Source organism: Trachemys scripta, chromosome 24 (assembly GCF_013100865.1).
Source record: "Trachemys scripta elegans isolate TJP31775 chromosome 24, CAS_Tse_1.0, whole genome shotgun sequence".
Classification (NCBI taxonomy): domain Eukaryota; kingdom Metazoa; phylum Chordata; order Testudines; family Emydidae; genus Trachemys; species Trachemys scripta.
Window position 1 is genome coordinate 13,039,685 of NC_048321.1, and position 27,992 is coordinate 13,067,676.

Here is a 27,992-nt window from a genome sequence, read left to right on the forward strand (position 1 = left end):
CATATATCAATAACTGGTTAAATGATAGGAAACAAACGGTAGGAATAAATGGTCAGTATTGAGAATGGAGACAGGTAAATAGCGATGTACCCCAGGAGTCTGTACTGGGACCAGTACTCTTCAACTTATTCATAAACAATCTGGAAAAAGAGATAAACAGTGAGGTGGCAACATTTTCAGATGATACAAAACTGCTCAAGATAGTTAAGTCCAACGGAGACTGTGAGGAGTTACAAAGGGTTCTCACAAAACTGGGTGACTGGGCAACAAAATGGCAGGTGAAATTCAATGTTGATACATTGGAAACCATAATCCCAACTATACATATAAAACCATGTGGTCTAAATTTGCTGTTACCACTTAAGAAAGAGATCTTGGAGTCGTTGTGGATAGTTCTCTGAACACATCCACTCAATGTGCAGCAGCAGTCAAAAAGGCAAACAGAATGTTGGGAGTCATTAAGAAAAGGATAGATAATAAGATTGAAAATATCATATTAACTCTATAAAAATCCATGGTATGCCCACATCTTGAATACTGCGTGTACATGTGGTCACCCCATCTCAAAAATGATATATTGGAATAGGAAAAGGTTCAGAAAAGGGCTACAAAAATGATTAGGGGTATCGGACAGCTTCCGTAGGAGGAGAGATAAAGAAGACTTTTCAGCTTAGAAAAGAGATGACTATGCGGGGATATGATAGAGCTCTATAAAATCCTGACTGATGTGGAGAAAGTGAAAAAGGAAGTGTTATTTACTCCTTCTCATAACACAAGAACTAGAGGGTCACCAAATGAAATGAATAGCCAGCAGGTTAAAAAGAAAGAAAAGGAAGTAAATAAACAAATAAAAGGAAGTATTTCTGCACGCAAGGCATAGTCAGCCTGGGAAACTCTGTGTGAAGTATTTCTTCACACAATGCATCCGAAGAAGTGAGGTTTTTACTCACGAAAGCTTATGCCCAAATAAATCTGTTAGTCTTTAAGGTGCCACCAGACTCCTTGTTGTTTTTGTGGATACAGACTAACACGGCTACCCCCTGATACTTCACACAATGCAGAATCAGATTGTGCCACTCTTTGTCAGGGTTATATTACGCTATGTTCTCATTGACTCATTGCGAGGCTCCTAAGGGCCTAAACACTTTTAAAAATAGGATTTAGACCCTTTTGCAAATGTTATCCTTTTTTTCAACAAACACAGGAAAAAAAGCTCCACTGGGAGTAAAGATGACATGATGGGAAGCATAATGACACAAGGACGTAGAAAAGGACAGACCATAAAAAACCTAATTCTCCAAAATAATCTAAAAATGAGAAAAACCAAGAATCCATAAATTTTGTAAAAATGACAGATTCATGCATTCCAAGGCTGGAAGGGACGAGTGTGATCATCTCGTCTGACCTCCTGGGTCACACGGGCCAGAGACTGCCCCAAAACAATTCCTAGAGCAGAGCTTTTAGACAAACATCCCAGCTGGATTTAACATTGCCAGTGATGGAGGATCCACCACGACCCTTGGGAAATTGCTCAAATGCTCAGTTACTCTGACCATTAAAAATTGAGACCTCATTTCCAGTCTGAATTTGTCTAGGTTCAACTTCTCTTCACTGGATCATGTTAAACCTTCCTCTGCTAGACTGAAGATCCCGTTATGAAATATTTGTTCCCCAGGCAGGTACTTTGAGACTGTGATCAAATCACCCCTTCACCTTCTCTTTGTTAAGCTAAATAGATTGACCTCCTTGAGTTTCTCACTGTAAGGCAGGTTTTCTAATCCAGTAATCATTCTCGTGGCTCTTCTATGAATCAGGCCAAAAAATTCACTTGCTAAAAATAAGAATTTTGGGATCAAGAGGAAGTTACATGTCCCAGTGAACAGAATTCTTTCTCCATGCAAATATCAACAATTCCATCCATTCCCCTATCCAACCAGCTCTGACCCCAAGTTGTCGTTGGTTTGGGAGTTGCGTGCACGTTGCTGGTACCTCAGAAACTCTTCCTCCATGGTGAGATACAAGATGGGGTTGAGGCAGCTGCTGAAATATGTCAGGACATAAGCAAAAGCCCTTCCTCTGTTCAAAAGAGACAGAGGGTACATAGCTGAGATCTGCAAGAAGTAGAAGACGTGATACGGCAGCCAGCAGAGGAAAAAGGTCGGGATCAAACCAAGAAGGATCTTGAGTGGCTTGGTGGACTGGATCAGCCTGTTCCTTCTCAGCTTGGAAGCTAGAATAATGTAGAAGGTTGGAATCAAGATCAAGGCGAATGGGATCAGAAACCCGACCAGGAACTGGATTGCAATGGCGGCCTTCACCCTCCGTTCATCCCCTCGGAAATTCAGGCTGGTGCTGTCAGGTGAGAGGAGGGATTCCCAGAGATCACCGTACCGCAAGCTGAACCCAAGAGACAGGGCCCACATGCCCAAACCCATAATGAAAGCTAATGGTGGCGTGCGGTGGTTCCGGGCCCACTCAGGGCGTGCCACGAGGATGCAGCGATCGACACCGATGGTGGTGAGGAAGAAGGCGCTGGAGAACATGTGGAAGGAGGTGATGGTGCTGCTCAGCATGTTGGCCCCATTTAAGTCCAGGATGAAGAAGGAGGTGAATCTGAGGGGCAGGAAGATGATGAAGATGAAATCGGACAGGGCCCGGTTCCAGAACCACATGGCACTGGCCGTCCTCTCCACATGGCAGCTGGCAACAAAGAAGATGTAGCCATTCAATGCCACCCCAGCGAGGAAGGCCATGCCACACAGCACCAGGAAAGGAACTTGGAGGTACTCAATTCTTGGAAAAGGTACAGTCACAATAGCCCCTCCTTCTCCTCACGGCTCAGCTTGGGCAGCGCAGATGTTGTGCTGAGCAAAGGAAGGAAGAGCAATGAAAAAGGCTCCAGGAGATGACAGCCGCAGAGTTTATAATCTCCTCAGAGTTTGAAAACTCCCCAGGTCTGACCTCTGACAACAGGCCCCGCAAATAATTTCAACCGGTTCTAACCAGAGCGGATGAGGGGAGGGGATTGGAGCCACTGGAAGGGGGAAGATCCGGGGGCAGTGGTGTGGGGGCAGGACAGAAGGAGATCCAGTGAGTAAGCTGGGGGGTTTACCTCATTATCTTACCCGTGACTTGGGGGATGCAGCGTCTCAGAGTCGACCCCCATCCAAGGTCCCCAACGCAATGCCTGCAGCTCTCCTGGACTGGCTCAGCCCGGAGGAGGAAGCCGTTCATGTGAGGGTGTATCTGGGGCGGGGAGAACAATGAGTGGAGATCACAGCATGTGGCTGGGTCCAAATACTTCTGCAAAGACTGGAAGGCCTCTGGCACCCACAGCTACGTGCAGATGTTATGTGAACCACAAGCTCCTGTTAGAATATAGATATTCAGGTCAGCCTGTAAAAGCCCACACTTTAAGAACTTAGGTGTATTTTTACCACTTTGCTAGTTACAAGCGTATAAAAACAAAGAATCAAAATCACAGTCCGCCTGTGTATGGGCCTCCTCTCACTAGGATAATTCGTTAATGATCTGGAGGATGGTGTGGATTTCCCCGTCTACAAGTTTGCAGATGACACTAAACTGGGAGGTGTGGTATCTACACTGGAGGGTAGGGATAGGATACAGAGGGACCTAGACAAATTAGAGGATTGGGCCAAAGGAAACCTGATGAGGTTCAACAAGGACAAGTGCAGAGTCCTGCACTTAGGATGGAAGAATCCCATGCACTGTTACAGACTAGGGACCGAATGGCTAGGCAGCAGTTCTTCAGAAAAAGACCTAGGGGTTACAGTGGATGACAAGCTGGATATGAGTCGATAGTTGTGCCCTTGTTGCCAGGAAGGCTAACAGCATTTTGGGCTGTATAAGTAGGAGTGTTGCCAGCAGATCGAGGGATGTGATCATTCCCCTGTATTCGGTGTTGATGAGGTCTCATCTGGAATACTGTGTCCAGTTTTTAGCCTCACTCTACAAGAAGGATTTGGAAAAATTGAAAAGAGTCCACCGGAGGGAAACAAAAATGATTAGAGGGCCGGAGCACATGATTTATGAGGAGAGGCTGAGGGAACTGGGATTATTTAGTCTGCAGAATAGAGGAAGAATGTGGGGGGATTTAATAGCTGCTTTCAACTACCTGAAAGGTGGTTCCAAAGAGAATGGGTCTAGGCTGTTCTCAGTGGTACCAGATGACAGAAGAAGGAGTAATGACCTCAAGTTGCAGTGGGGGAGGTCTAGGTTGGATATTAGGAAAAACCTTTTCACTAGGAGGCTGGTGAAGCACTGGAATGGGTTACCTAGGGAGGTGGAGAAATCTTCCTTAGAGTTTTTTAAGGTCAGGTTTGATAAAGCCCTGGCTGTGATAGTTTCGTTGGGGATTGGTTCTGCTTTGAGCCGGAGGTTGGACTAGATAAACTCCTGAGATCCCTTCCAACCCTGATATTCTATGATTCTATGACAGTCTGAGGTCTGTTCTTAGGCTAAGGCCTTTGGCTAAGCAGCAGGGGCAGACATAAGTGGGAAGTGAACAGTCACATCCTCACATCCCAAACCAGTCACACTGAAATAAGGAGGTATTGGGCTGTGTGACAGACCCAGACCAGTGGGGTACTGGAGTCTGGTAGAGGGCAAATACACTGGTCATTGGATGAGTAGTTTTCTGTTCCCTGAGTGACCAGAGCAGGGGCTGCACTAGAGTAATCAGGAGCCTGCTAGAACCAGTTAAGGCAGGCAGGCAAATTAGGACACCTGGAGCCAATTAAGAAGAAGCTGCTAGAATCAATTAAGGCAGGCTAATCAGGGCACCTGGGTTTTAAAAGGAGCTCACTTCAGTTTGTGGGGCGAGTGTGAGGAGCTGGGAGCAAGAGGCGCAAGGAGCTGAGAGGGTGTGCTGCTGGAGGACTGAGGAGCACAAGCGTGATCAGACACCAGGAGGAAGGTCCTGTGGTGAGAATAAGGAAGGTGTTTGGAGGAGGCCATGGGGAAGTAGCCCAGGGAGTTGTAGCTGTCATGCAGCTGTTACAGGAGGCACTATAGACAGCTGCAGTCCACAGGGCCCTGGGCTGGAACCTGGAGTAGAGGGTGGGCCCGGGTTCCCCCAAACCCCCCAATTGACCTGGACTGTGGGTTCTTCCAGAGGGGAAGGTCTCTGGGCTGTTCCCCAACCCACATGGTGAATCTCTGAGGCAAGAAAATCCGCCAATAAGCGCAGGACCCACCAAGATAGAGGAGGAACTTTGTCACAGCTGTTAGGAAGACTATCCTTTCCTGATAGTACCCATCACCACCAGATAAAGAAACAGATCTTAAGATGGTTAAAGAAAACTTAATTTGATAGCATCCTGTCTGGCAAGAAATCACTTCTCAATGGTTGTGGTTGTGAAACCCTCATTTCTGTATGTTTCATCTTTATTGCCCACACTTTTCTATTGTCAATCTGTCTGGTTCTCTAATTGTTTCTGTCTGACGTATAATTCATTTTGCTAGGTGGAAATTCATTAGGGTAGTGGGATACAATTGGTTAGAGAATTATTTTACAATATGTTATGACTGGTTAGTTACATTTCAGTAAGATGATTGATTAAGGTATAGCTGAAAATATTACTATATAAATTGGGGTCAAACAGGAAGGGAGGGAACGGAAATTGGAATTATGCTTGCTGGACATTAACCCCAATGAACATCACATTGTCTGCACTACGGACTGCTGGTCTTTTGCTGTTTGCTGTCTGCTTGACAAGAATCAGGGAAGTGGGAGGGTGGAGGAAAAGCCCTCTAACATCTTGGTGCCATGATTCAGATGCATTGCATTGGACAGGTGAGTAGCAGCCAGGTAAGTCCCCATCCCCAACAGTCCGTGCAGCTGCTTGGAGAGGGTATCACAGACTCTCATGATGGTAGTTACGGGGTCTGGTCAGTGGTGGACCGACCTGTTGCCTTTGCCTCTGGACTTTTGAGTGCTGTGGAACTTAAATATGGATGGTGTGAAAAGGTGTAGTGGTGTACCTACTGAGGGGTAGGGAAATTCAAATACCTCACAGGAATGCAGGAGATAATAATCCAGCTCCATTATGACCACCTCTGGCTGTTAAACATGCATACTATTTTACAGGGACAAGTGAGTGGGCAGTGTATGGCAAAGTGGTTACTGGCACTACAAGCTGAAAACATTACAGGTCTGTCTCATCTTACGCTGGGGTTACGTTCCGCAGTCAACGCCTAAAGCGAAAATCGCATAGAGTCAAAATTACATTGAGTGTAATGGCGGGCGGAATTACCCACACTACAGAAACAGTATTTAAATTGTTATTTTTCTCTCTTTTTTTTTGCTGACCGCGTAAAGCTGAAATCGCGCATGTTAAATGCACGTAAGATGCGACAGACCTGTACCCCAAAAGTGTTAAAGGAACCTGTAGTCTGGGTAGCTGGATTACACCTTCACATTGGTGAAGGCAGCCCAGGTAAAAGCCAACACCAGGTGTTTTGGGCGGCTAATCCCAGTCAGGTAAAGGAGGGGACACAGGTATCGTTTTTGGATGGAAATTGTATGTATCGGGGGGTGAAAATCTGCAGGCTTAGCTGCTGTGGAAATCAGAGGAACTGAGACAGTCAGCACCATTGGTTTCTCACTAGAAGCCAGGCCAGCCCAGGAGGCAGAACTGGCAGCCTTGCTTACAATTTGAACGGAAGTAGATCCCAAATTTGAGGCAGAATGTTGGGTGGTGGTGGATTCAGATGATGTATTTTGGGTGTCACATGGATGCTGAGATGGTGGGCGGATAATCCTTTCAGGACAACTGACAGCTCCACAATCAAGCATGCTAGCTGGTGGAAACGAGGAGGAGCTTAGTCACAGCTTTGCACGAAGCAATGTGGTAAAAGTAAAGGCACACAAGTAGGGTGAGCAGATATCCTGATTTTATAGGGACAGTCCCAATTTTGGGGTCTTTTTCTTATATAGGCTCCTATTACCCCCCAACCCCAGTCCTGATTTTTCACATTTGATGTCTGGTCATCCTAGACACAAGAAAACAGGACCCCTAAGCAAAGGGAATAACCTGGCCAATACAGAGGCTAAGCGGGCTGCAACAGAGGCACCCATATTGCCATGGGAACCACAGTCAAGTGTGCCTGTAGCAGTGGTAAGAAGAAGTGGGGTGGACAGGGATCTATGGCGGGCGAATTCAGGAGTTGCAAGAATCTGACCCAGGTCTGGAAGGCATCACAAAACTTGGGGATAGACATGGGCCAAAAGTGGTACTAAGGGAAGATATTTGGTGTGTCCTAACAACTGAAGGACCAGTAAAGCTGTGTCCTCAAGGAAGCCAGACAACTTTCTTAAGTTGGGTGCATGGGAGCTTGGCAGGGGGACACCCTGGGTTTGAGGAGGCACTCTGAACTTTAAAAAATTGTGCTGGTGGCCAGGAATGGCAGCCGATTTAAAATCTTTGCCAGGCACAATCCACCTGACAAGGTGCTAAGGGGAGACTTAATGAGACATGCCCCAAGGGGACCTTGGGAAAGAATACAAATTGACTACACAGGACCCCTACCACCAGATCACAGACAAAGATGATTCATGTTGGTGGTGGTGGATACTTTTTTTTTTTTTTTTTTTTTTTTTTTTTTTTTTTTTTTTTTTTTTTGGTAATTCGGTATTGACTTGTTGGGGGGTCCCAAAGGTGATTGACTCAGACCAAGGAGCTGCTTTCCAGTCAAATCTGTTAGGGGATGTCAAGGCTCCTTCCCCACTCTGAACTTTAGGGTACAGATGTGGGAGCCTGCATGAAAACTTCTAAGCTTAACTACCAGCTTAGATCTGCTTTTGCTGCCACCAATCCCAATGTGCTAACTCCCTTCCCTGGGTAGCTTGAGAGACTCTCCACCAATTCCCCGGGAACACTGATCCAAAACCCCTTGGATCTTAAAACAAGGAAAAATCAATCAGGTTCTTAAAAAGAAGGCTTTTAATTAAAGAAAGAAAGGTAAAAATCATCTCTGTAAAATCAGGATGGAAAATAACTTTACAGGGTAATCAGATTCAAAGAGCCCAGAGGAACCCCCTCTAGCCTTAAGTTCAAAGCTACAGCAAACAGAGATAAACACTCTAGCAAAAGGTACATTTACAAGTTGAGAAAACAAAGATTAAACTAACACGCCTTGCCTGGCTCTTACTTACAAGTTTGAAATATGAGAGACTTGTTCAGAAAGATTTGGAGAGCCTGGATTGATGTCTGGTCCCTCTTAGTCCCAAGAGCGAACAACACCCAAAATAAAGAGCACAAACAAAAGCCTCCCCCCCACCACCAAGATTTGAAAGTATCTTGTCCCCTTATTGGTCCTTTGAGTCACGTGTCAGCCAGGTTACCTGAGCTTCTTAACCCTTTAGAGGTAAAAGGATTTTGGAGTCTCTGGCCAGGAGGGATTTTATAGTATTGTACACAGGAGGGCTGTTACCCTTCCCTTTCTAGTTATGACAGGGGAGCTCTCAGGCCTCACTGGAATCACACAGTTGTTCCCTATGGCTTATCACCACAGGCTGCAGGGCAGGTGGAACGCATGAAACACACCATCAAAAGTGAGCTGAGAAAGGGAGTGTAAATGGGAGGAAAAAACTGGTTACTGTTACTTCCCTTTGTCTTAATGAGAATAAAGGCCCGAGAATCAAAGGGCACCGGATTTTCTCCATACAAAGCTCTCATGGGAAGGCCCGTGGAACGGTGGGAAAATCCACTTACCCCAGTATCTGGGGAAGTCACTACACACGCCTAACACCAGAATGGATTTTAACCCTAATCGACCGTGTGAAACAGGTACAGAAGGCAGTGTCCTGGCAAGACAAGCAAGTAGCAGAAAGAGTCAAAGCATGGTACGACCTGCCCTGGGAGCGTGATCTACCCACGGTGGGAGATCTAGCAATGTACAAAATTCCAGGTCAACACCACCCATTCCCAGCTCCTAAATGGAAGGGCCCCTACCTGGGCCTTGACCGATTGGGGCCCAGCCTGTTTCTATTGGGTACAGAAAATGGAGGGCAACAGTGGGTTCACTGCACACAGATAAAAAAGTGAAAACGGGATTGGGAAAGGGGATGCATACATTCTGTCATGTGTGTATTACAGATTAACCCACTAAGGAGAAAAAGATGGGAATTCCCTGGCCCTGGAGGGAATGATCCTTACTGCTAATCACAATTGTTACAGTTATAAATTCTACTCAAATCCCACGATGTGCAGAGTGAAAAGGAGGAAATACATGGACTGCTACACCCACAGCTAGTGGAAATGAAGCTAATTAGGACTATAAGAATTTCCCCATAGAAAGATGTACCACCCAACCCTCCAACAGGAATTTGGCAGTGTCGATATATGGTTTATGGATTAGATGGGGGAATCCCAACCCGGTGGAGAATAAAATGGATTTATTTGGGTTTAGACCCCATTGGGAGTTGGGCATCTGAGTGCTAAAGACAAGCACACTTCTGTGAGCTGTTTTCAGGTAAACCTGCAGCTTTGGGGCAAGTCATTCAGACCCTGGGTCTGTGTTGGAGCAGACGGGAGTGTCTGGCTCAGCAAGACAGGGTGCTGGAGTCCTGAGCTGGCAGGGAAAACAGGGATAGAAGTAGTCTTGGTGCATTAGGGGGCAGCTCCCAAGGTGGTTTTTGTGATGCAACCCGTCACAGTGGCGTAGTCGGCAGGATCTGTGCACAGCTGATTGGTTTGAGATAGTGGTAGTGATTTTAAGTGAGTTTTAAGTGTGCTGGCTGGAGAACAGACAAAGTACTTACTGGTTTGTTATTTTCTGTTTGCTTATTTCGGGTAAGGGAAGTAGGGAGAGAAAAGGAAGAAAAATAAATAAGAAGGAAGATCAGAAGAAGCTAAAACTGCACAGAGTGCAAATTGCCAAGAAAGGCTGAACACTGGGCACTGTGAAAGTCTCTGTTAACTAAGAATCGCCTGAGCTGAGTGCATCCCAGTTTCAGTGAACTGCAGGGGGTGAGTCCCAGCAGAAGAAACCAGTAAAATGACTACCAGTGAAGCAGCTACCAAACTAGATCTGGCTAGACTGGAAGCAACAGAGAAAGAAAATGAACATAAAGGATGGATAGAAGTAAGACAATTAGAAATTAATGCAGAAAAAGCCAGGGAGGAAACTGCCCACAAGACAGCTATGGAGGCCCAGAGGGAGGCCCAAGAGCATGAACTGGATGTAATGTAGTCCAAGAGACAAAACCCTCCACCTGCTGGCTCCACTTCCTCAAAAATCCATAAATGGGAGCGACTGTGTCCACAGTATGATGAGTCCAGTGATATTGCCAAATATTTCTTTTTTGTCCCACAAATACTGCTTTACATCATCACTGCACATATTCAGGAAGTGTTCCTGAATAACGAGATCACACATCCCTCCTGGGGTGTATGAATCCTCTTGGGAAAATAACGCCCCACAATTAGAATGTGATGTTACCATGTGTAACCGCAATGATACTTCCATGGAGGATGCTCCCCAAAGGTGTGATTGTTATGTACATATTACACAAGGCATAAAATTCCCTTTGGGACATTGGGTGTATGATGAGTTAACCATTTTGCAAAATGTAACCCTGCAGGTGCTATGGAAGCCAAGTTGGAAGAACCTGAATTTAAATTGGCCACAGCCTGGAGCTGTGAATATGTCCCAAGGAATGGTGGGTGGACCAAAATCATCCCAACTGTACTGTGTACATAAAAGGATGGAAAAAACAATTTGATTGGTGGGTGAGGGGACGCACCTGGAATCGTCGTTGGACAAGGGGATTGTAGGCAGTAGGGAACACTCTGCTGGGCACATGGAATCTGGGGGATGTGTATGTAACCAAACAATTGATGAGCCAAAATGTGAGATTTCAGCAAGAAATCAATGAATGAATGGCACGGCAACTATCAGCAATTGCCACGGGATGGAGGACGGTAGTAGAGGTGAACCTGCGGGTAACTCATTGGCAGGAGCCCTTGTGACCTGGGCAGGATGGCTTCAGAAGGCTAACGTGTGTGTAGGTTAATGCTCAGTTAATAATGTTAATGGATATCATGAGAGACGCTTGGTCAGAACAATGACATTCAGTATTAAATTGGGAGGCTAACCCATATAGATCCACACTTGGGAAAATATACCCATCCACCTGGAAAATATCCCCGACCTGTGGGGCCAGTACTTGTGTAATTGTAACCATGATACAATGGGAAGGGAATGCAACTAAGGTGGTCCCCCTGAACCCTCTAGGAGTAACAAGAGAAGGAAGAGTGTGTTGGGGACCACTGGGAAATAGATGGAGTGGGTGGAATGGTGTGAATTGGACTATCATTGCTTTAAGCAATTGTGCATCCAGAGGGGGCACCAGGGTGTGCTCCTCTCCTATGACTATGGAGGAGCGAGATCAATGGCCTTTTGTAAGGGAGGAGAAATTTAGGTGTAATGTATATGGGGCACGGGGTATTCTGTTGGGAGTGTCTGCAATCCTGTAATATAACACTAGGAGGCAAAACCATACCAGCCTATGAGCAAATTATAAATGTTTATACATTGCTAACTGGACTATGGTGCACTAATGGATCAGTGGACCTAATCATTGTAAACAATCAAACCAGCACCTATTACCCCATCCCATACCCAGTAGTGAAATTGGTGTAAACAATACCGAGTTTCCCTGGGGGTATTCAATGGACACACAATATGGACCAGAGTACGCAAAGATTACAGGAGCAACTCAGTGTGACCGCCACTAGTTGGACACAATTACACTACACACGTCAGGATGGCATTGACAGAATTTTAGCCCTATCAAAGGAGGAGAAGCAGTGGTTTTGATGGTGGTCGGGATGTTGGACTATACTACAGTGGTCAGGACTCTCGGAGTTGCTGTGGATTATCATGGCGGCTGGTGTATTGTTAAGTATACTGGTGTTACGTTGTATAGGGAAACAGTCAAGAGGGGCACAGCCCTCTAAAGAACGGCCAATTATTATAACCCATAAGTAATTTAATAGGCCCTCCAGCCTAGTGTACTAGACAACCCAGACCCAACGTTCTCAGGCCCACTATAATGGAAAGTCTACAACACTAATTGGAATAGGTGTGGTATGCCCATACCAGAGAAGGTGCAGGGGATTGTACCACAAAAGGAGCAGTGGGACAGATGGAGCATCAACATATTCCACCATGATGCCTGGCCCTATCAGGAAATGTGTCGCCGTATGTCCTATGCTTTCCCAGGGATACCTAGGCAGGAGGATCCCAACAGAAAAGAAAGGGTGGAGTGTTACAATATAAATATTCAGGCCTGTCTGTAAAGGCCTATACTCTAAGAACTTAGGTGTATTTTTATCACTTAGATAGTTACAGGGGTATAAAAAGAAAGAATCAAATTCACAGTCTGCCTGTGTCTGGGCCTTGTCTCACTAGGATAGTCTGAGGCCTGGTTCTTAGGCTCAGGCCTTTGGCTAAGCAGCAGGGGCAGCCATAAACTGGGAAGTGAACGGTCACATCCTCACCTCCCAAACCAGCCACACTGACATAAGGGGCTATTGGGCTGTTAGGAAGATGATCCTGTCCTGATAGTGCCCATCACCACCAGATAAAGAAACACATCTTAAGATGGTTAAAGAAAACTTAGTTGGATAGCATCCTGTCTGGCAAGAGATCACTGATCAATGGTTGTGGTTGTGAAACCCTCATTTCAGTATGTTTTATCTTTATGGCCCCCAGTTTTCTATTGTTAATCTGTCTGGTTCTCTAATTGTCTGCTGTATAATTAACTTTGCTAGGTGTCAGTTAATTAATGTAGTGGGATATAATTGGTTAGAGAATTATGTTATGGTATGTTAGGATTGGTTGGTTACATTTCAGTAAAATGATTGGGTAAGGTGTAGCTGAGAATATTACTATATAAACTGGGGTCAAACAGGAAGTGGGGGAAGGGAAATTGGAATCATGCTTGCTGGACATTAACCCCAATAAATATTGCATTGTCTGCACTACAGACCTCTGGTCTTTTGGTGCTTGCTGTCTGCTTGACAAGAACCAGGGAAATGGGAGGGTGGAGGGAAAGCCCTCTAACAGCTCCCCTGCACCCCACACTGGGCCCTACCAAGGTGTCTGCATTTGGCTTTCCACATCTGTGGGCAGGAGAGTGGGGCCACCTTTGGAAAGCAGGGGCTGAGATAGCAACCTCCAGCCGACTCCACCGTGCAAGGTCCCAGGAGCAGAGATGCCAGCTGGGACTCTGCCCTCCAGCCCCTCCTGGCTGGGGAAAGCGAGCAGAACCCTGCAGGGAGTGGGACGTGTGAGATTCTCGTCCCTGCCTTTGGTTCAGGGAACCCAATCCTCAGCCTGGGCCACGTTACAGACCAGCCAAGGCTAAGGAAACCCTCACTCTGTGCTAGAGACCACACAAACCACAGCCCGGCCTGCAACCTGCCTTCGTCTCTCATCATTTGCCTGGAGGCCTCAGGCGTGGGGGCACTTTTCAGCTCAATGTGTGCTCCCAGAGTCAACAGAACTCCAGCCATTCTGGGATGCATCAACAAGGGAATCTCGATTAGGAGCAGGGAGGTGATTTTCCCTCTGGATCTGGCCCTGGTATGACCACAGCTGGGATCCTCTGTCCGGTTCTGGTGCCCACCCTTCAAGAAGGATGTTGAGCATCAGGAGAGGGGTCAGAGACAAGACTGGACCCCGAGCTCCACCAAGAGAGACTCCAGGAGCTCAGTCAATTCAGTTTATCAAAGGACACGTCTACACCGGGAAGGCTGCACCGATGCAGCTGTGTCGCTGTAGTGGCTCAGTGAAGACACTGTCTATGCTGAGGTGAGAGCTTCTCCCATCGGCGTAGTTAATTCACCCCCGACCCCTGAGAGGTGGTAGCTGTGCTGACCGGAGAAGTGTTGTCTACACTGGGTGTTAGGTCGGTATAACAGCCTCACCCAGGGGGGCGGTTCCACACCCCCGAGTGACGTAGTTATACCAACATCACTTGCTAGTGTCATGATGGGGTGACTTGATTGCCAGTTTCTGACCAGCAACTGAATTGTGTGGATGCTGCCATCTACTTGCCAGTTGGATTTACAGCCATCGTCATCCCTGAGCCTTTGGAAAACAGTCTAGAGCAGTGGTTATCAACCGGGGGTACACAGAGATCTTCCAGCGGGTACATCGACTCCTCGAGATATTAGCCTATTGAAAACTAGGCAACATGCAAAGCACTAGCATAGTGACTTCTTTCTACTGCTCTATATACTGTCCACTGACATGTTAGTAGGATATTGATATTCCAATTGATTTATTGTATAATTATATGGTAAAATGAGAAAGTAAACTATTTATCGGTACGAGTGTGCTGTGACCCTTGTATTTTTATGTCTGATTTTGTAAACAAGTAGTTTTTCAGTGAGGAGAAGCTTCGGGATACACAAGACAAATGAGGCTCCTGAAAGGATGAGAAAACAGGTCAGAGAGCTGAGCTGCGGCCGCATCGTTGAAAACATTCCAGTAATCTGGAAAGGTTGAGAGCCACTGGTCTATAGGGTCTTTTCACACTGACATGTGGCCACCTCTGGGGTTGGGCATGGAGGCTATTTATACAAGTGACAGGGAGGGATTTGATGTGGAGGGCTGAAGTGGGGAGTGGGGTGGGGTCAGGGTTTCTGGAAAAATTTGTGTACTGGGGATGCTGAGAGCCACTGACTCAAACTTTGAACCCTGTATATGATGGGAACCACTTCAATCCAGGGAGTGCAGTACCAGTGTGGGGGCAGTGAGGGATGTGGGGAGGCTGCTATGGGAAGCTGGTAGGGTTCTGGGGGAGCTGCTGGGGGGGGGGAAGGGGGCAGGGAGGGACAGGGGGGGGGGGGGAGGGGCAGGGCGGGGGGGGCAGGTGTTGTGGATTTCACCCTAGCATGGAAGGTGGAAGGTTTAATCTCACTTTCTTACCTATGTCCTGGGGGAATCAGACACGGCATCTCAGAATTGATCCCCCCAACACACACACACCAAGTGCAGCTCCCCCCCCCCACCCCATGGATGTGTCTGGGGGCAGGAAGCTGTCCTCTCAGGGGTGAACACGGGGGGTGGCTCAGTGGAGGTGGGAGATGCTCACAAAGCCGGGTCTGCAAAGCCTCCGAGGCGGCCACTCCGTGCAAGCCTCAAACAGCTTGGCTCAGCTCTGGGGCCTCTCGTGATGAAGGCTGTCAGATCCCGTCTGCAGAGACGGTCGCCCACATCCGCAGCAGCCACAGCCCGAGAGCAGGAGCTGAGCTGCGGCCGCGTCATTGCAAAAATTCAGCCTGTTCACACCTGGAAACGCACCAGACACAGCTTGGGCCCTTGAAGTGCCACTGGGTCAGGAGTGATTTGTGGGTGAACCCTGCCGCCCTTCACCCCCAGTCACCCCTCGAACGTCCTGGAGAGACATTGCCAGGTGGCAGGTGGATTGTGACTCTTCGCTTAACTGGCTGTGAGCCACACGACATTGTGTCTTTTCCACGATTGGCTGGTGGATTGGTTGGACTCTGGAGAACAGCCAGTGACGTAGCAAATGGCGAAAGCTGCATTAATTTTGGTCAGGAATGTCAGGATTCATTGAGACACTGGTTTTAAAAGCAACTGTGACAGGGTTCCCAGAGTGCAAGCTGGGCTGTGGGACTGTGGAGCCCTCCTGTCCCACCAACCTGGGATGTTCCTCTCACACTGTGATATTGTGTCAGGCTACAAACCTCTGACGGGCCCTGCACTTACACAGCCATCCCCAGGCAGGGACACACCCAGCGGAGATCCACGAATGGCGTCCCAGCCACTCACGAATCATCAATAGGGAGGCTCCAGTCAATTCCCCCCGGCTTGCTGGCCTTGCAGCCCAGAAATGTACCATTCTGCACTGGTCAGAAGCCTGACCAGCGTAAGTTTATTACCCAGTTGTCACCTCCTCCGATGTGGAGAGCACAAACACCAGCCTTTGTAAACTGAGCTGAGATTTCCCAGCACTTCAACCAAACACACAGTTTTAGATAGAATATAAATCAGGTTTATTAACTACAGGCAGATGGATTTTAAGTGATTATAAGCAGTGAGCTTAGAGATCAAAGTTGGTTATATAAGAAATAAAAGTTAATTCACAGTCTGAGTTCTATAAACTAGACAGGATTTGAATCAAGCCATGACTCACCCTGGCAGATGGTACAAGCAGGTGACAGATCCTCAATACACAGGCTGGGCTTGTCTTCCAGCCTGATACCAAACTTTTCAAGGAAAAGTCTTTGTCTTCCAGTTGTGTTTCCAGGCCTTGAGTTGTGGGGGAGTGAGGGCAAGTGGTGATGTCACTTCCCCTCTTTTGTAGTTTCTTCCAGTTTGCTGGAAATATATTTTGCTATGACTTGGGTCAAACAGTCTCCATTGTCTACGTGTTTTCACTGAGAAATCTCCATGTTATACGGTTCCTGAGAGATTGGATTCTTATGTGGTTGATGATTAACACTGATTAACGCTATCCGGCTCCCCCATTGTCGTACCTGAAAGGCTGGTTGTGGGTGTTCCCAACATCACAACTTATTTCAGTAACACACACATAGCAAAACTTTATAACTCCCCATACAATGACAGCACATACAGTTCAACAGGATATTAATTATCAACAGATCAAGAATTTTTTAATGCTACCTCACAAGGCACAGCCACACATTTTATTTAAAGTCCCCAATATTTTAAATACCACCTCACTCCATTGGCTTCTAAAACAGAGCTGGATATTTTAGGTTTTCTGAAACTTTTGGAAGAGTTTTGTATCATCTCCGACTCTTATAATTTGGTTGTGGCAGTCGTCATGCTTCTCATTTTCCTCCAAGCCCCCAGATCCTGGAATCATATGATTAGGTGGGAAATTCGGCTTTCTTTTCCATTTGTTTGCTTTTTTAACAAATTTCTGGCCTTTGTTGTTACAGATAAAAGGTTGAAATGGGCCAAAAAAAATCAGGAGGTAAAAAAGAAGAACCCAAATGTCTTTCTTTTCAAACTAATCTCATTTTGTTTTTAGAGGCGTCTCATGAGGTTTTAAGGCATGGAGTTGGCAATGAATATACAGGACTAGATTTTTAAAGTTGGCTAAGGGAATTAGGTGCCAAATTCCCATTGAGAGTGAATAGATGTTAAGCACCTAACTCACTTAGGTACTTTTGAAAATCTCACCCTTAGAAGCCTAAATGAATTCAATTACATCATGTAATGGCAGACAGCTAAAAAAGTGACAATTTTTAAAGTGTTTATATACTTATTCTAGAAGTCCAAATAATAAGATGGGTGAACTAGAGTGCCTCATATTAAATAAGAAGATTGACATAATAGGCATCACAGAAAATTGGTGGAATTTTCTCTATAAAAGATCACTCAAGAAAGTGATCTTGGAGTCACTATTGATAGTTCTTTGAAAACATCCACTCAATGTGCAGTGGCAGGTAAAAAAGTGAACAGAATGTTGGGAATCATTAAGAACAGGATAAATAATAAGACTGAAAATATCATATTGCCTCTATATAAATCCATGGTACGCCCACATCTTGAATACTGCGTGCAGATGTGGTGGCCCCATCTCAAAAAAGATATATTGGAATTGGAAAAGGTTCAGAAAAGGGCTACAAAAATGATTAGGCATATGGACCAGCTTCCATATGAGGAGAGATTAATAAGACTGGGACTTCTCAGCTTGGAAAAGAAACGACTAAGGGGGAATATGATTGAGGTCTATAAAATCCTGACTGGTGTGGAGAAAGTAAATAGGGAAGTGTTATTTATTCTTCTCATAATAAAGTGCAGGTCCTGCACTTACACAGCCACCCCCAGGCAGGGACACACCGAGCTGAGTTCCACGAATGGCGTCCTAGCCACTCATGAATCATCAATAGGGAGGCTCCAGTCAATTCCCCCCGGCTTGCTGGCCTTGCAGCCCAGAAATGTACCATTCTGCACTGGTCAGAAGCCTGACCAGCGTAAGTTTATTACCCAGTCATTGGGTGACTAGAAGGGTCACCCAATGAAATTAATAGGCAGCTGGTGTAAAAGAATCAAATGGAAGTATTTCTTCATGCAACGTACAGTCAGCCTGTGGAACTCCTTGCCAGAGGATGTTGTGAAGGCCAAGACTTTAACAGGGTTCAAAAAAGAACTGGATAAATTCATGGAGGATAGGTCCATCAATGGCTATTAGCCAGGATGGGCAGGAATGGTGTCCCTAGCCTCTGTTTGACAGAAGCTGGGAATGGACAACAGGGGATGGATCACTCGATGATTCCCTGCTCTGTTCATTCCCTCTGGGGCACCTGGCAAAGGCCACTGTCAGAAGACAGGATACTGGGCTAGATGGAACTTTGGTCTGACTCAATATGGCCATTCTTATGATCTTACGTTATGTCTCATTGACTCTCAGCTAGGTTCCTATGGGTCTAAACATTTTTAAAAATGGAATGTAGACCCTTTTGTTTAATAGACCCCTTGATCTTCAACAAACACAGGAAAGAAGAAGAGCTGGAGACGCACTGAGAGCAAACATGACATGGTCATGTCTTTTTGGGGGGAGGGATAGCTCAGTGGTTTGAGCATTGGTCTGCTAAACCCAGGGTTGTGAGTTCAATCTTTGAAGGGGCCATTTAGGGTTCTGGGGTGAAAATTTGTCTGGGGATTGGTCCTGTTCTGAGCAGGGGGTTGGACTAGATACCTCCTGAGTCCCTTCCAACCCTGATATTCTATGATGAGAAGAATAATGACATGGAGAAAAGGACAGACCATAAAGAAACAAATGCCCCAATATAATCTAAAAATGAACAAAACCAAGACTAATATATTGAATTAAAATGACAGATTCCAAAGCTGGAAGGGACCAGTGTGATCATCTTGTCAGACCTCCCAGGTCACACGGGCTAGAGAACTGCCCCAAATAATTCCTAGAGCAGAGCTTTTAGAAAATCTTCCCAGCTTGATTTAAAATGGCCAGTGATGGAGGATCCACCACAACCCTGGGGAAATTGCTCCAATGGTGAGTCTGAATTTGTCTAAGTTCAACTTCTGTTCACTGGATCATGTTAGACACCTTTGTGACAGACCCAGACCAGTGGGGTACAGGAGTCTGGAAGAGGGCAAATATACTGGTCACTGGATGAGTAGTTTTCTGTTCCCTGAGTGACCAGAGCAGGGGCTGCACTAGAGTAATCAGGAACCTGCTAGAACCAATTAAGACAGGCAGGCTAATTAGAACACCTGGAGTCAATTAAGAACATACTAGAATCAATTATGGCAGGCAGGCTAATCAGGACACCTGGTTTAAAAAGGACCTCCCATCACTTAGTGGAGGGTGCGCAAGGAGCAGAGAGTGAGAAGCTGCTGGAGTACAAACGTGATCAGGCTTCAGGCGGAAGATCCTGCAGTGAGGATAAAGACGGTGCTGGGAGGGGGCCATGGGGAAGTAGCCCAGGGAGTTGTTGCTGTCACGCAGCTGATACAGGGAACATTGTAGACAGCTGCTATCCACAGGGCCCTGGGCTGCAACCTGGTGTAGAGAGTGGGCCCGGGTTCCCCCCATCGCCCCAACTTCTGATCAGACACAGCAGACGTTGACCTACTCTGTGAGCAATACCAGAAGGGAAGGTCTAGGAAAGGGATCTGGCCTGTCCCTGACCCATTAGGTGGGACACAGAGACTGCAGAGATTGTTCTCCATTTCCCCCAGGCTGGACAGTGATGAGCTTAGCTGAGTGAATGGCAGGTTTGAGCCTTTAGCAGAAGTGGCCAAACTGAGGGCTGCCGTGAACCTCTGAGGAGCAAATCCACCAAAAAGCGCAGGACCCACCAAGGCAGAGGAGGAACTTTGTCAGACCTTCCTCTCCTAGATTGAAGAGCCCATTATTAAATATTTGTTCCCCGCGTAGGTACTTAGGTCATCCCTTCACCATCTCTTTGTTAAGCTAAATACACTGCGCTCCTGGTGTCTCTCACTCTAAGGCAGGTTTTTGAACCCTGTAATCATTCTCGTGGCTCTTCTCTGAATAAGGACAAAAAAAATCACAATTTGGGCATCAAGAGGAAGTTACATGTTCCAGCTAATGGAATTCTTTCTCCATGCCAATATTGACAATTCCACCCATTCCCCTATTCAGCCAGCTCTGACCCTGAGTTGTCCATGGTTTGGGGGTTACATGCAAATTCCCGGTACCTCAGAAACTCTTCCTCCATGGTGAGGTAGAATATGGGGTTGAGACAGCTGCTGAAATATGTCAGGACACAAGCAAAAGTGCTTCCTAAGTTCAGAAGAGGCTGAGGGTACGTAGCTGAAATCTGCAAGAAGAACAAGACGTGATATGGCAGCCAGCAGAGGAAAAAGGTCGGGATCAAACCAAGAAGGATCTTGAGTGGCTTGGTGGACTGGATCAGCCTGTTCCTTCTCAGCTTGGCAGCTAGAACGATGTAGCAGGTTGGGATTAATATCAAGGCTAGTGGGATCAGAAACCCAACCAGGAACTGGATCATAATGGCGGCCTTCACCCTGCCTTCATCTGGATGAAAATTCATGCTGGTGCTGGCAGGTGAGAGGAGGTATTCCCAGAGATCACCGTACCGTGAGCTGAAACCAGCAGACAGGGCCCACATGCCCAGAAACATCCCGAAAGCCAGCAGGGGCATGCGATGGTTCCAGGTCCACTCAGGGCATGCCACAAGGATGCAGCGATCGACACTGAGGGTGGTGAGGAAGAAGGCGCTGGAGAACATGTGGAAGGAGGTGACGGCGCTGCTCAGCGTCTTTGCCCAGCTTAAGTCCAGGATGAAGATGGAGGTGAATCTGAGGGGCAGGAAGATGATGAAGATGAAATCGGCCACGGCCCGGCTCCAGAACCACAAGGCACTGGCCGTCTTCTCCACATGGCAGCCAGCTAAAAAGAGGATGTAGCCGTTCAGTGGCACCCCGGCAAGGAAGGCCATGCCACTCAGCACCAGGAAGAGAATTTGGAGGAACTCCATGCTTGGAAGAGTTGCAGTCACAATATCGCCTCCTTCACGTCAGGGCTCGGCGGGGTCAGCGCAGACGTTGTACTGAGCAAAGGATAGAAGAGCGATGAAACGGGCACCAGGAGGGGACATGGACAGAGTTTGGTTTCTACTAAATCAAATGTTTAAAAAACACACCCCTTTGCTTCTTGCTGAAAAGTTTTATTTCTAGGCAAGGGGAGGTGGCCAATGGGGGTGTCCAAGATACAGAGACAGAGATATAAGTGACCACCCCTGAAGACTCACTAAAATTCCCAAATAATCTTCTTGCTGTTAGTTTCCCAAAGAAGCTGGTTTTCCCATCTTGGTTAAAAAAAAAAAGGAATAATTGTTTCCCTCCCCTTTTAAAAAAAAATGAATTTTTTGAAAGTGATTCTTCTCCACCCCCTTCACTTCGAAGTGGAGTTTTTGTTTGGTTTGGGCCATTTTGGGGGAGGGAGGAGTGTGAGATAGTGGAACCTGGTGGCCAAAATCCCACCAAAAGAACCCAGGTATAGAAACCTCCAGTGATGGAGAGCAACTCCCCAAGAGGAGAAAATAAGATTGAAAAGACAACAATGACAAAAAAGCCACCTGGCAAAACACCAGAGGAAGAAAAGACCAGTGAGAAGTCAAAAGCTTTTTTTTTTTAATTGCAAGAGTCTATTTTAGTGGATAGACAGAGAGTCCGGACTCCTGGGTTCCATCCCAGACTCTGTCACTGAACTGTTTGAGGAGCCTGGACAAGTCACAGCATGGCTCTGTGCCTCAATTTCCCCTCCAAATATTTGTCTGTTTAGAGTGTGAGCTCGCTGCGGCCAGGCCTGTTTCTCCCTGTGGGTCTGTCCAGCGTGACAGGGGACCCTGACCTTTGACAGGAAGACCCACAAATAATTTCAACCAGCTCTATCCAGAGCATCGAGGGGAAGGGATGGGGATAGCAGGAAGGGGAGATCCAGGGGGCAGTGGTGTGGGAGGGTGAGAATGAGATCCAGTGGGGCAGCTGGAGGGTTTACCTCATTTCCTTACCCATGTCTTGGGGGACTCAGCGTCTCAGAGTCGACCCCCGTCCCAGGTCCCCAACGCGATGCCTGCAGCTCGCCCAGACTGGCTCATCTCAGAGCAGGGAGCTGTTCGTGTGGGGGTATATCTGGCAGGGCGGGGACACGGGGGAGACATCACAGGACGTGACTGGGTCCGATCATGTCTGCAAAGCCTGGAAGGTTTTCATCACCCACAGCTACATGCAGATGTCAAACAAACCACAAGCTCTCCCCTGTGCTGGGGCCTAGCAAGGTGTCTGCATTGGCTGCCCGCATTCTGGGGCAGGTGAGTGCAGCAGACAGCAGGAGCTGAGACAGCCATGTCCAGCTGACTCCAGTGGGTGAGGTCCCAGGAGCAGAGACACCAGCTGGGACTCTGCCCTCGAACCGCTCCTGGCTGGGGAAAGCGAACAGAGCCCCACTGGGAGGGGGATGCGTGAGAGTCTCGTCCCTGCCTTTCATGCAGGGAACCCACCCCTCCACCCAGGCCATGTTACAGACCAGCCAAGGAAACCCTCGCTGTGTGCTGGAGACCACACAAACCACAGCCCAGCCTGCAACCTGCCTTCATCTCATATCATTTGCCTGGAGGCCTCAGGCGTGGGGGCATTTTTCAACTCAACGTGAGTTCCCAGAGCCAACAGGGCACCGGCCGTGCTGGGATGCATCAACAGGGGAGTCTCAATTAGGAGCAGGGAGCTGATTTTCCCTCTGGATCCGGCTCTGGTGTGAACACAGCTGGGATCCTGTGTCTGGTTCTGGCGCCCACCCTTCAAGAAGGATGTGCAGCAACTGGAGAGGGGTCAGAGTCGAGCCAAAAGAAGGATTAACGGACTGGACCCAGGCTTGGCAGAGAGAGACTCCAGGAGCTCAGTCAGTTCAGTTTATCAAAGGACACGTCTACACCGGGAAGGCTGCACCGATGCAGCTGCACCGCTGTAGCGGCTCAGTGAAGACGCTGTCTATGCTGACGCGAGAGCTTCTTCCATCGGTGTAGTTAATCCACTCCCCCCACCCAGGAGATGGTAGCTGAGTTGACAGAAGAAGGGTTGTTTACACCGGGCGTTAGGTCGGTATAACAGCGTCACCCAGGGCGGTGGGTTTTCCACACCCCCGAGCGACGGACTTACTCCAACATCAGTTGCTAGTGTAGACAAAGTGAAAGGGAAGATGACGGGGTGACTTGATTTCAATTTCTGACAAGCAACTGAATTTCACATGTGCTGCCATCTACTGGCCAGTTGGTTTTAATGACATTGTCAGCCCTGAGCCTTTGGATAAGGGTTTATAGCAGTGGTTCTTAACCAGGGGTACGTGTACCACTGGGGGTACGCAGAGATCTTCCAAGGGGTACAGCAACTCCTCTAGATATTTGTCTAGTTTTACAAAGGTACATAAAAAGCACTAGCATAGTCATTACAAACGACAATTTCATACAATGACTTCTTTCTACTGCTCTACATACTGTCCACTGAAATGTAAGTAGAATATTTATATTCCAATTGATTTAGTGTATAATTATATGGTAAAAAGAGAAAGTAATCCATCTGTCAGTACGAGTGTGCTGTGACACTTGTATTTTTATGTCTGATTTTGTAAACAAGTAAGATTTAAGTGAGGTGCAAAGGGCGAAAGCTTCATGAATTTTGGCCGGGAATATCAGGATTTATTGAGACATTCGTTTAAAAAACCACATGCAACCTGGACTGTGGGACCGCAGAGCCCTCTGTCCCACCAACCTGGGGTGTCCCTCTCACACTGTGATGCTGTGTCAAGCTGCAAACCTCTGGCAGGCCCTGCACTTACACAGCCATCCCCAGGCAGGGACACACCCAGCTGAGTTCCATGAATGACCTCCCAGCACTCATGAATCATCAATAAGGGCACGTCTTCACTACCCGCCATATCGGCGGGCAGCAATCGATTTATCCGGGATCGATATATCACGTCTCGTTAAGACGCGATATATCGATACCCGAACGCGATCACCGTCGACTCCGGAACTCCATTAGAGCGAACGGCGGTAGCACAGTCGACAGGGGAGCCGCTCCGTCGATCCCACACCATCTGGACCCCAGGTAATTCGATCCAAGATACTTCAACTTCAGCTACGCTATTCACGTAGCTGAAGTTGTGTATCTTGGATTGATCCCCCCCCACCCCAGTGTAGACCAGCCCTAAGGAGGATCCAGTCAATTCCCCCCGGGTCACTGACCTTGCAGCCCAGAAATGTACCGTCCTGCCTTGGTCAGAAGCCTGGCAAGTGTAAGTTCATTACCCAGTCGGTGCCTCCCCCGATGTGGAGAGCACGAACACCAGCCTCTGTAAACTGAGCTGAGGTTTCCCAAGCACTTCAATAAAAAAAAAGAACAGTTTTAGGTAGAATATAAAACAGGTTTATTAACTGCAGACAGATGTATTTTAAGTGATTAAAAGCAGCAAGCGTAGAGATCAGAGTTGGTTACAAAAGAAATAAAAGTAAATTCCCAATCCGAGTTAAATAAAATAGAATAGTCTCAACCTGGCAGATGGTACAAGCAGGTGACAGTTTTTCAATACACAGGCAGGGCTTTTCTTTCAGCCCGATACTGAACTTCCGCAGTTCGGTGTCTTTGTCCTCCAGACGTTTTTCCGTGTCTTGAGTTGTGGGGGGTGTGAGGCCAAGTGGTGATGTCACTTCCCCTCTTTTGTAGTTTCTTCCAGCTTGATGGAAATATATTTTGCTATGACGTGGGTCAAACAGTCTCCATTGTCTATGTGCTCTCTCTAAGAAATCTCCACTCTGTACAGTGCCTGAGATAGTGGATTCTTGGATGGGTGCTGATCAGGGCCAGCTCCAGGCACCAGCTTGTCAAGCAGGTGCTTGGAGCGGCCGCTCCGGAGACGGGCGGCAGGTCCAGGTATTCGGCGGCAATTTGGCGGACGGTCCCTCACTCCGTCTGGGAGCGAAGGACCTCCCGCCGAATTGCCGCCGCAGATCACGATCGCGGCTTTTTTTGTTTGTTTTGTTTTGGCTGCTTGGGGCGGCCAAAACCCTGGAGCCGGCCCTGGTTCTGATGAGACAGTAACGCTGTCTGGATCCCCCATTGTCATACCTGAAAGGCTGGTTGTGGGTGTTCACAACATCACAACTTATTTCAGTAACACACACCTAGCAAAACTTCCTAACTCCCCATACAACGATAGCACATACAATTCAAGAGGATATTAATAATCAACAGATCAAGACTCTTTTAATGATACCTCACAAGGCAGACTTTGTTCACATATATATGACAGTGGTGAATATGGGGGTACCAGGGTAATGTTTTGAGGTACAGAGTGCCACAGCCACACATTTTATTTTAAGTCCCCAATATTTTAAACACCACCTCACTTCACTGGCGGCCATAACAGAGCTGGATAGTTCTGGTTTTCTGAAATTTTCGGTGGACTTTTCTAGCGTCACCGAATCTTACAATTTGGTTGTGGCATTCACCATTCTTGTCCTTTTCCTCCAAGCCGCAGATCCTGGAATCAGATATTTAGGTGGGAATTTCAGCTTTTCTTTTCTTTTTTAGGTAAGTTTCAAGCCTTCATTGTTGCAGAGAAAACCTTGTAATGGTCCCCAAAGGAAAAAAATCAGGAGGCAAAAAAGAAGAACCCAAATGTCTTTCTTTTCAAACCAATCTCATGATGTTTTAGAGGGTGGCTCATGAGGTTTGAAGGCTTGGGCTTGGCAATGAAGAGACAGGACAAGATTTTTAAAACTGACTAAGGGAGTTAGATGTCAAATTCCCATTGATGTTATGAGTTAAGCACCTAACTCACATAGGGGCTTTTGAAAATCTCACCCGTAGAAGCCTAAGTCAATTCAATTACATCACGTAATGGCAGACAGCTGAAAAGTGACATTTAAGTTCTTATAGCTGTAAGCAGAGTCCGGATGAGCTCCACCCTGACATCTGGTGGTGAATTATGGCGAGGGTGGAAAAGAACTCCAGGGGCTGATCTTGTTTGCATAGGCACACCCACCCCCCTGGCATGAAACAACAGCAACTCAAAGTGGTTACTTTGACTGGTGTGGGATCCCCAGTTTTCTCTGTTATTGGGGCAGGAAGAATAAAGTTTTGTTACCCTGATTCTGTGAATCAAGGCCAGTGGAACTGTTGTATGACAGAAGGACTGAGTGAGTCCTTCACCACTACCTAAGTAGCACTTGCTTGACAAGGAGCATGGGTTACAAAACCCAGTGAATTGAGAGAGGATGGGGACAGGTATTTGTACCTGATGGCATGCCCTCTCCCTCCCCCTCTCTTTGAGGGCTTGAAACACCAATTGTACCACCTCCTCTCTCCAGTGTTGCGTGTCAGAGCTAACTTTGATTTTATTAGGAGTCTAGTTATAGGCTGCTGAGCTGAATTCACTTTGGGCCAATGGTGCACTAGCACTGGGGCTCCCCTACTATGAGCTGAAATTGCTAAGAGCTGAAATCACTAAAGAGCTAAAGTTATTAAAAGCTGAGATCATTGAGTGCTGTGTTAACTAGTGGGGGAACCTGAAGCTATATTGCTAAGTGGCTGGCGGAGCAGTTTGCAGGGATGGCTGGAGGAGCAGCGAGTGGCATGGAGCCTTGTGGGGATGGTTGGAGCGGCCCAAGGAACGGTGAGTGGAGCCGTTTGCGGGGATGGCTGGAGCAGCTCACAGGTCGGTGAGCGGAGCCATTTGCAGAGACGGCTGGAGCGGCTCACAGGTCGGTGAGCGGAGTGGAGCAGCTCGTAGAGCAGAGCAGTTCGTGGGACGGCAGGAAATGGACTGGCTTGTGGTGAAAACTGCGGCGGAACCCCACGGAGAGATGGCCGGCTGGCCTCAGATCATGTAAGCTGCCCCTTAAAGCCCTGTGTGCCCCCCTTTTACTCTGGGGCTGCACTGACCAGGGACAGAGACTTTGGGGGTTGTTGGACTTTTGGGACTTTGGGTGGTTGCTGGACCCAAGAGACTTTGGGGGTGTTGGACTTTGGGGACTCTGGGTGATTTTTGGGTTGCTGGATTCAAGAACCAAAGGGAAAGGACACAGCCCAATTTGCTGGGGTGGGGTTTTTTTTTGCTCATGGTTTGTGTTATGAATCCTGTTTGTGGTGTTTTTCCAATTTAATGCTGAGGTCGTTTACCTCATGTTATTAAACATTTTCTGCTACACTCATACTCCGTGCTTGTGAGAGGGGAAGTATTGCCTCTTAGAGGTGCCTCGGGGAGTAGTATGTAATTGTCCCAGGTCACTGGGTGGGAGCTCAAGCCGGTTTTGCATTGCGTTATTGAAACTGAACCCCTAGATACAGAACCCGGCCCTTGTTGCTGCCAACTTAGATGGGCAGAAGGGTTACATATACAAATGCTAGAAGTCTAAATATAAAAATGGGTGAACTTGAGTGCCACATATTAAATGAGGATATCGATACAACAGGCATCACAGAATCTTGGTGGAATGAGGATAATCAGTGGGAGACAGTAATACAAGGTTACAAAATATATCACAGAGCAGGTCATCCTGGTCAGGGAGTGGCACTATATGTGAAAGAAAGTGTAGAGTCAAAAATCTTAAATGAACCAAACTGTACCATAGAATCTCAATGGATAGTAATTCCATACCTGAATAATAAGAATATAGTGGTAGGGATATATTACTGACCACCTGACCAGCATGGTGATAGCGACTGTGAAATGCTCAGGGAGATTAGAGAGGCTATTAAAATAAAAAAACTCTATAATAATGGGGAATTTCAACAGTCCCCATGTTGACTGGATACATATTACCTCAGGACAGGACTCAAAGATTAAGTTCCTTGACACATTTAAATTACTGTTTCTGTTAGAGGGCTTTCCCTCCACCCTCTCCCCTGGTTCTTGACATGCAGACAGCAAGCAGCAAAAGACCACA

At 47.1% G+C, this 27,992-nt stretch overlaps 2 protein-coding genes across 2 annotated transcripts; both read right to left on the minus strand.

Moving 5' to 3' along the window:
• Positions 1 to 1,925: 1,925 nt before the first annotated feature.
• LOC117869882 (chemokine-like receptor 1) lies at positions 1,926 to 3,166 on the minus strand. The gene is made up of 2 exons (XM_034756986.1): positions 3,126 to 3,166; positions 1,926 to 2,793 (listed from the first exon to the last, which is right to left on the minus strand). Exons 1-2 carry the CDS (start codon positions 3,164 to 3,166, stop codon positions 1,926 to 1,928), a joined length of 909 nt encoding a protein of 302 aa, XP_034612877.1.
• A 16,993-nt stretch (positions 3,167 to 20,159) lies between these two features.
• LOC117869884 (chemokine-like receptor 1) lies at positions 20,160 to 21,026 on the minus strand. Its single transcript, XM_034756987.1, has one exon. It carries the CDS (start codon positions 21,024 to 21,026, stop codon positions 20,160 to 20,162), a length of 867 nt encoding a protein of 288 aa, XP_034612878.1.
• Positions 21,027 to 27,992: the final 6,966 nt, after the last annotated feature.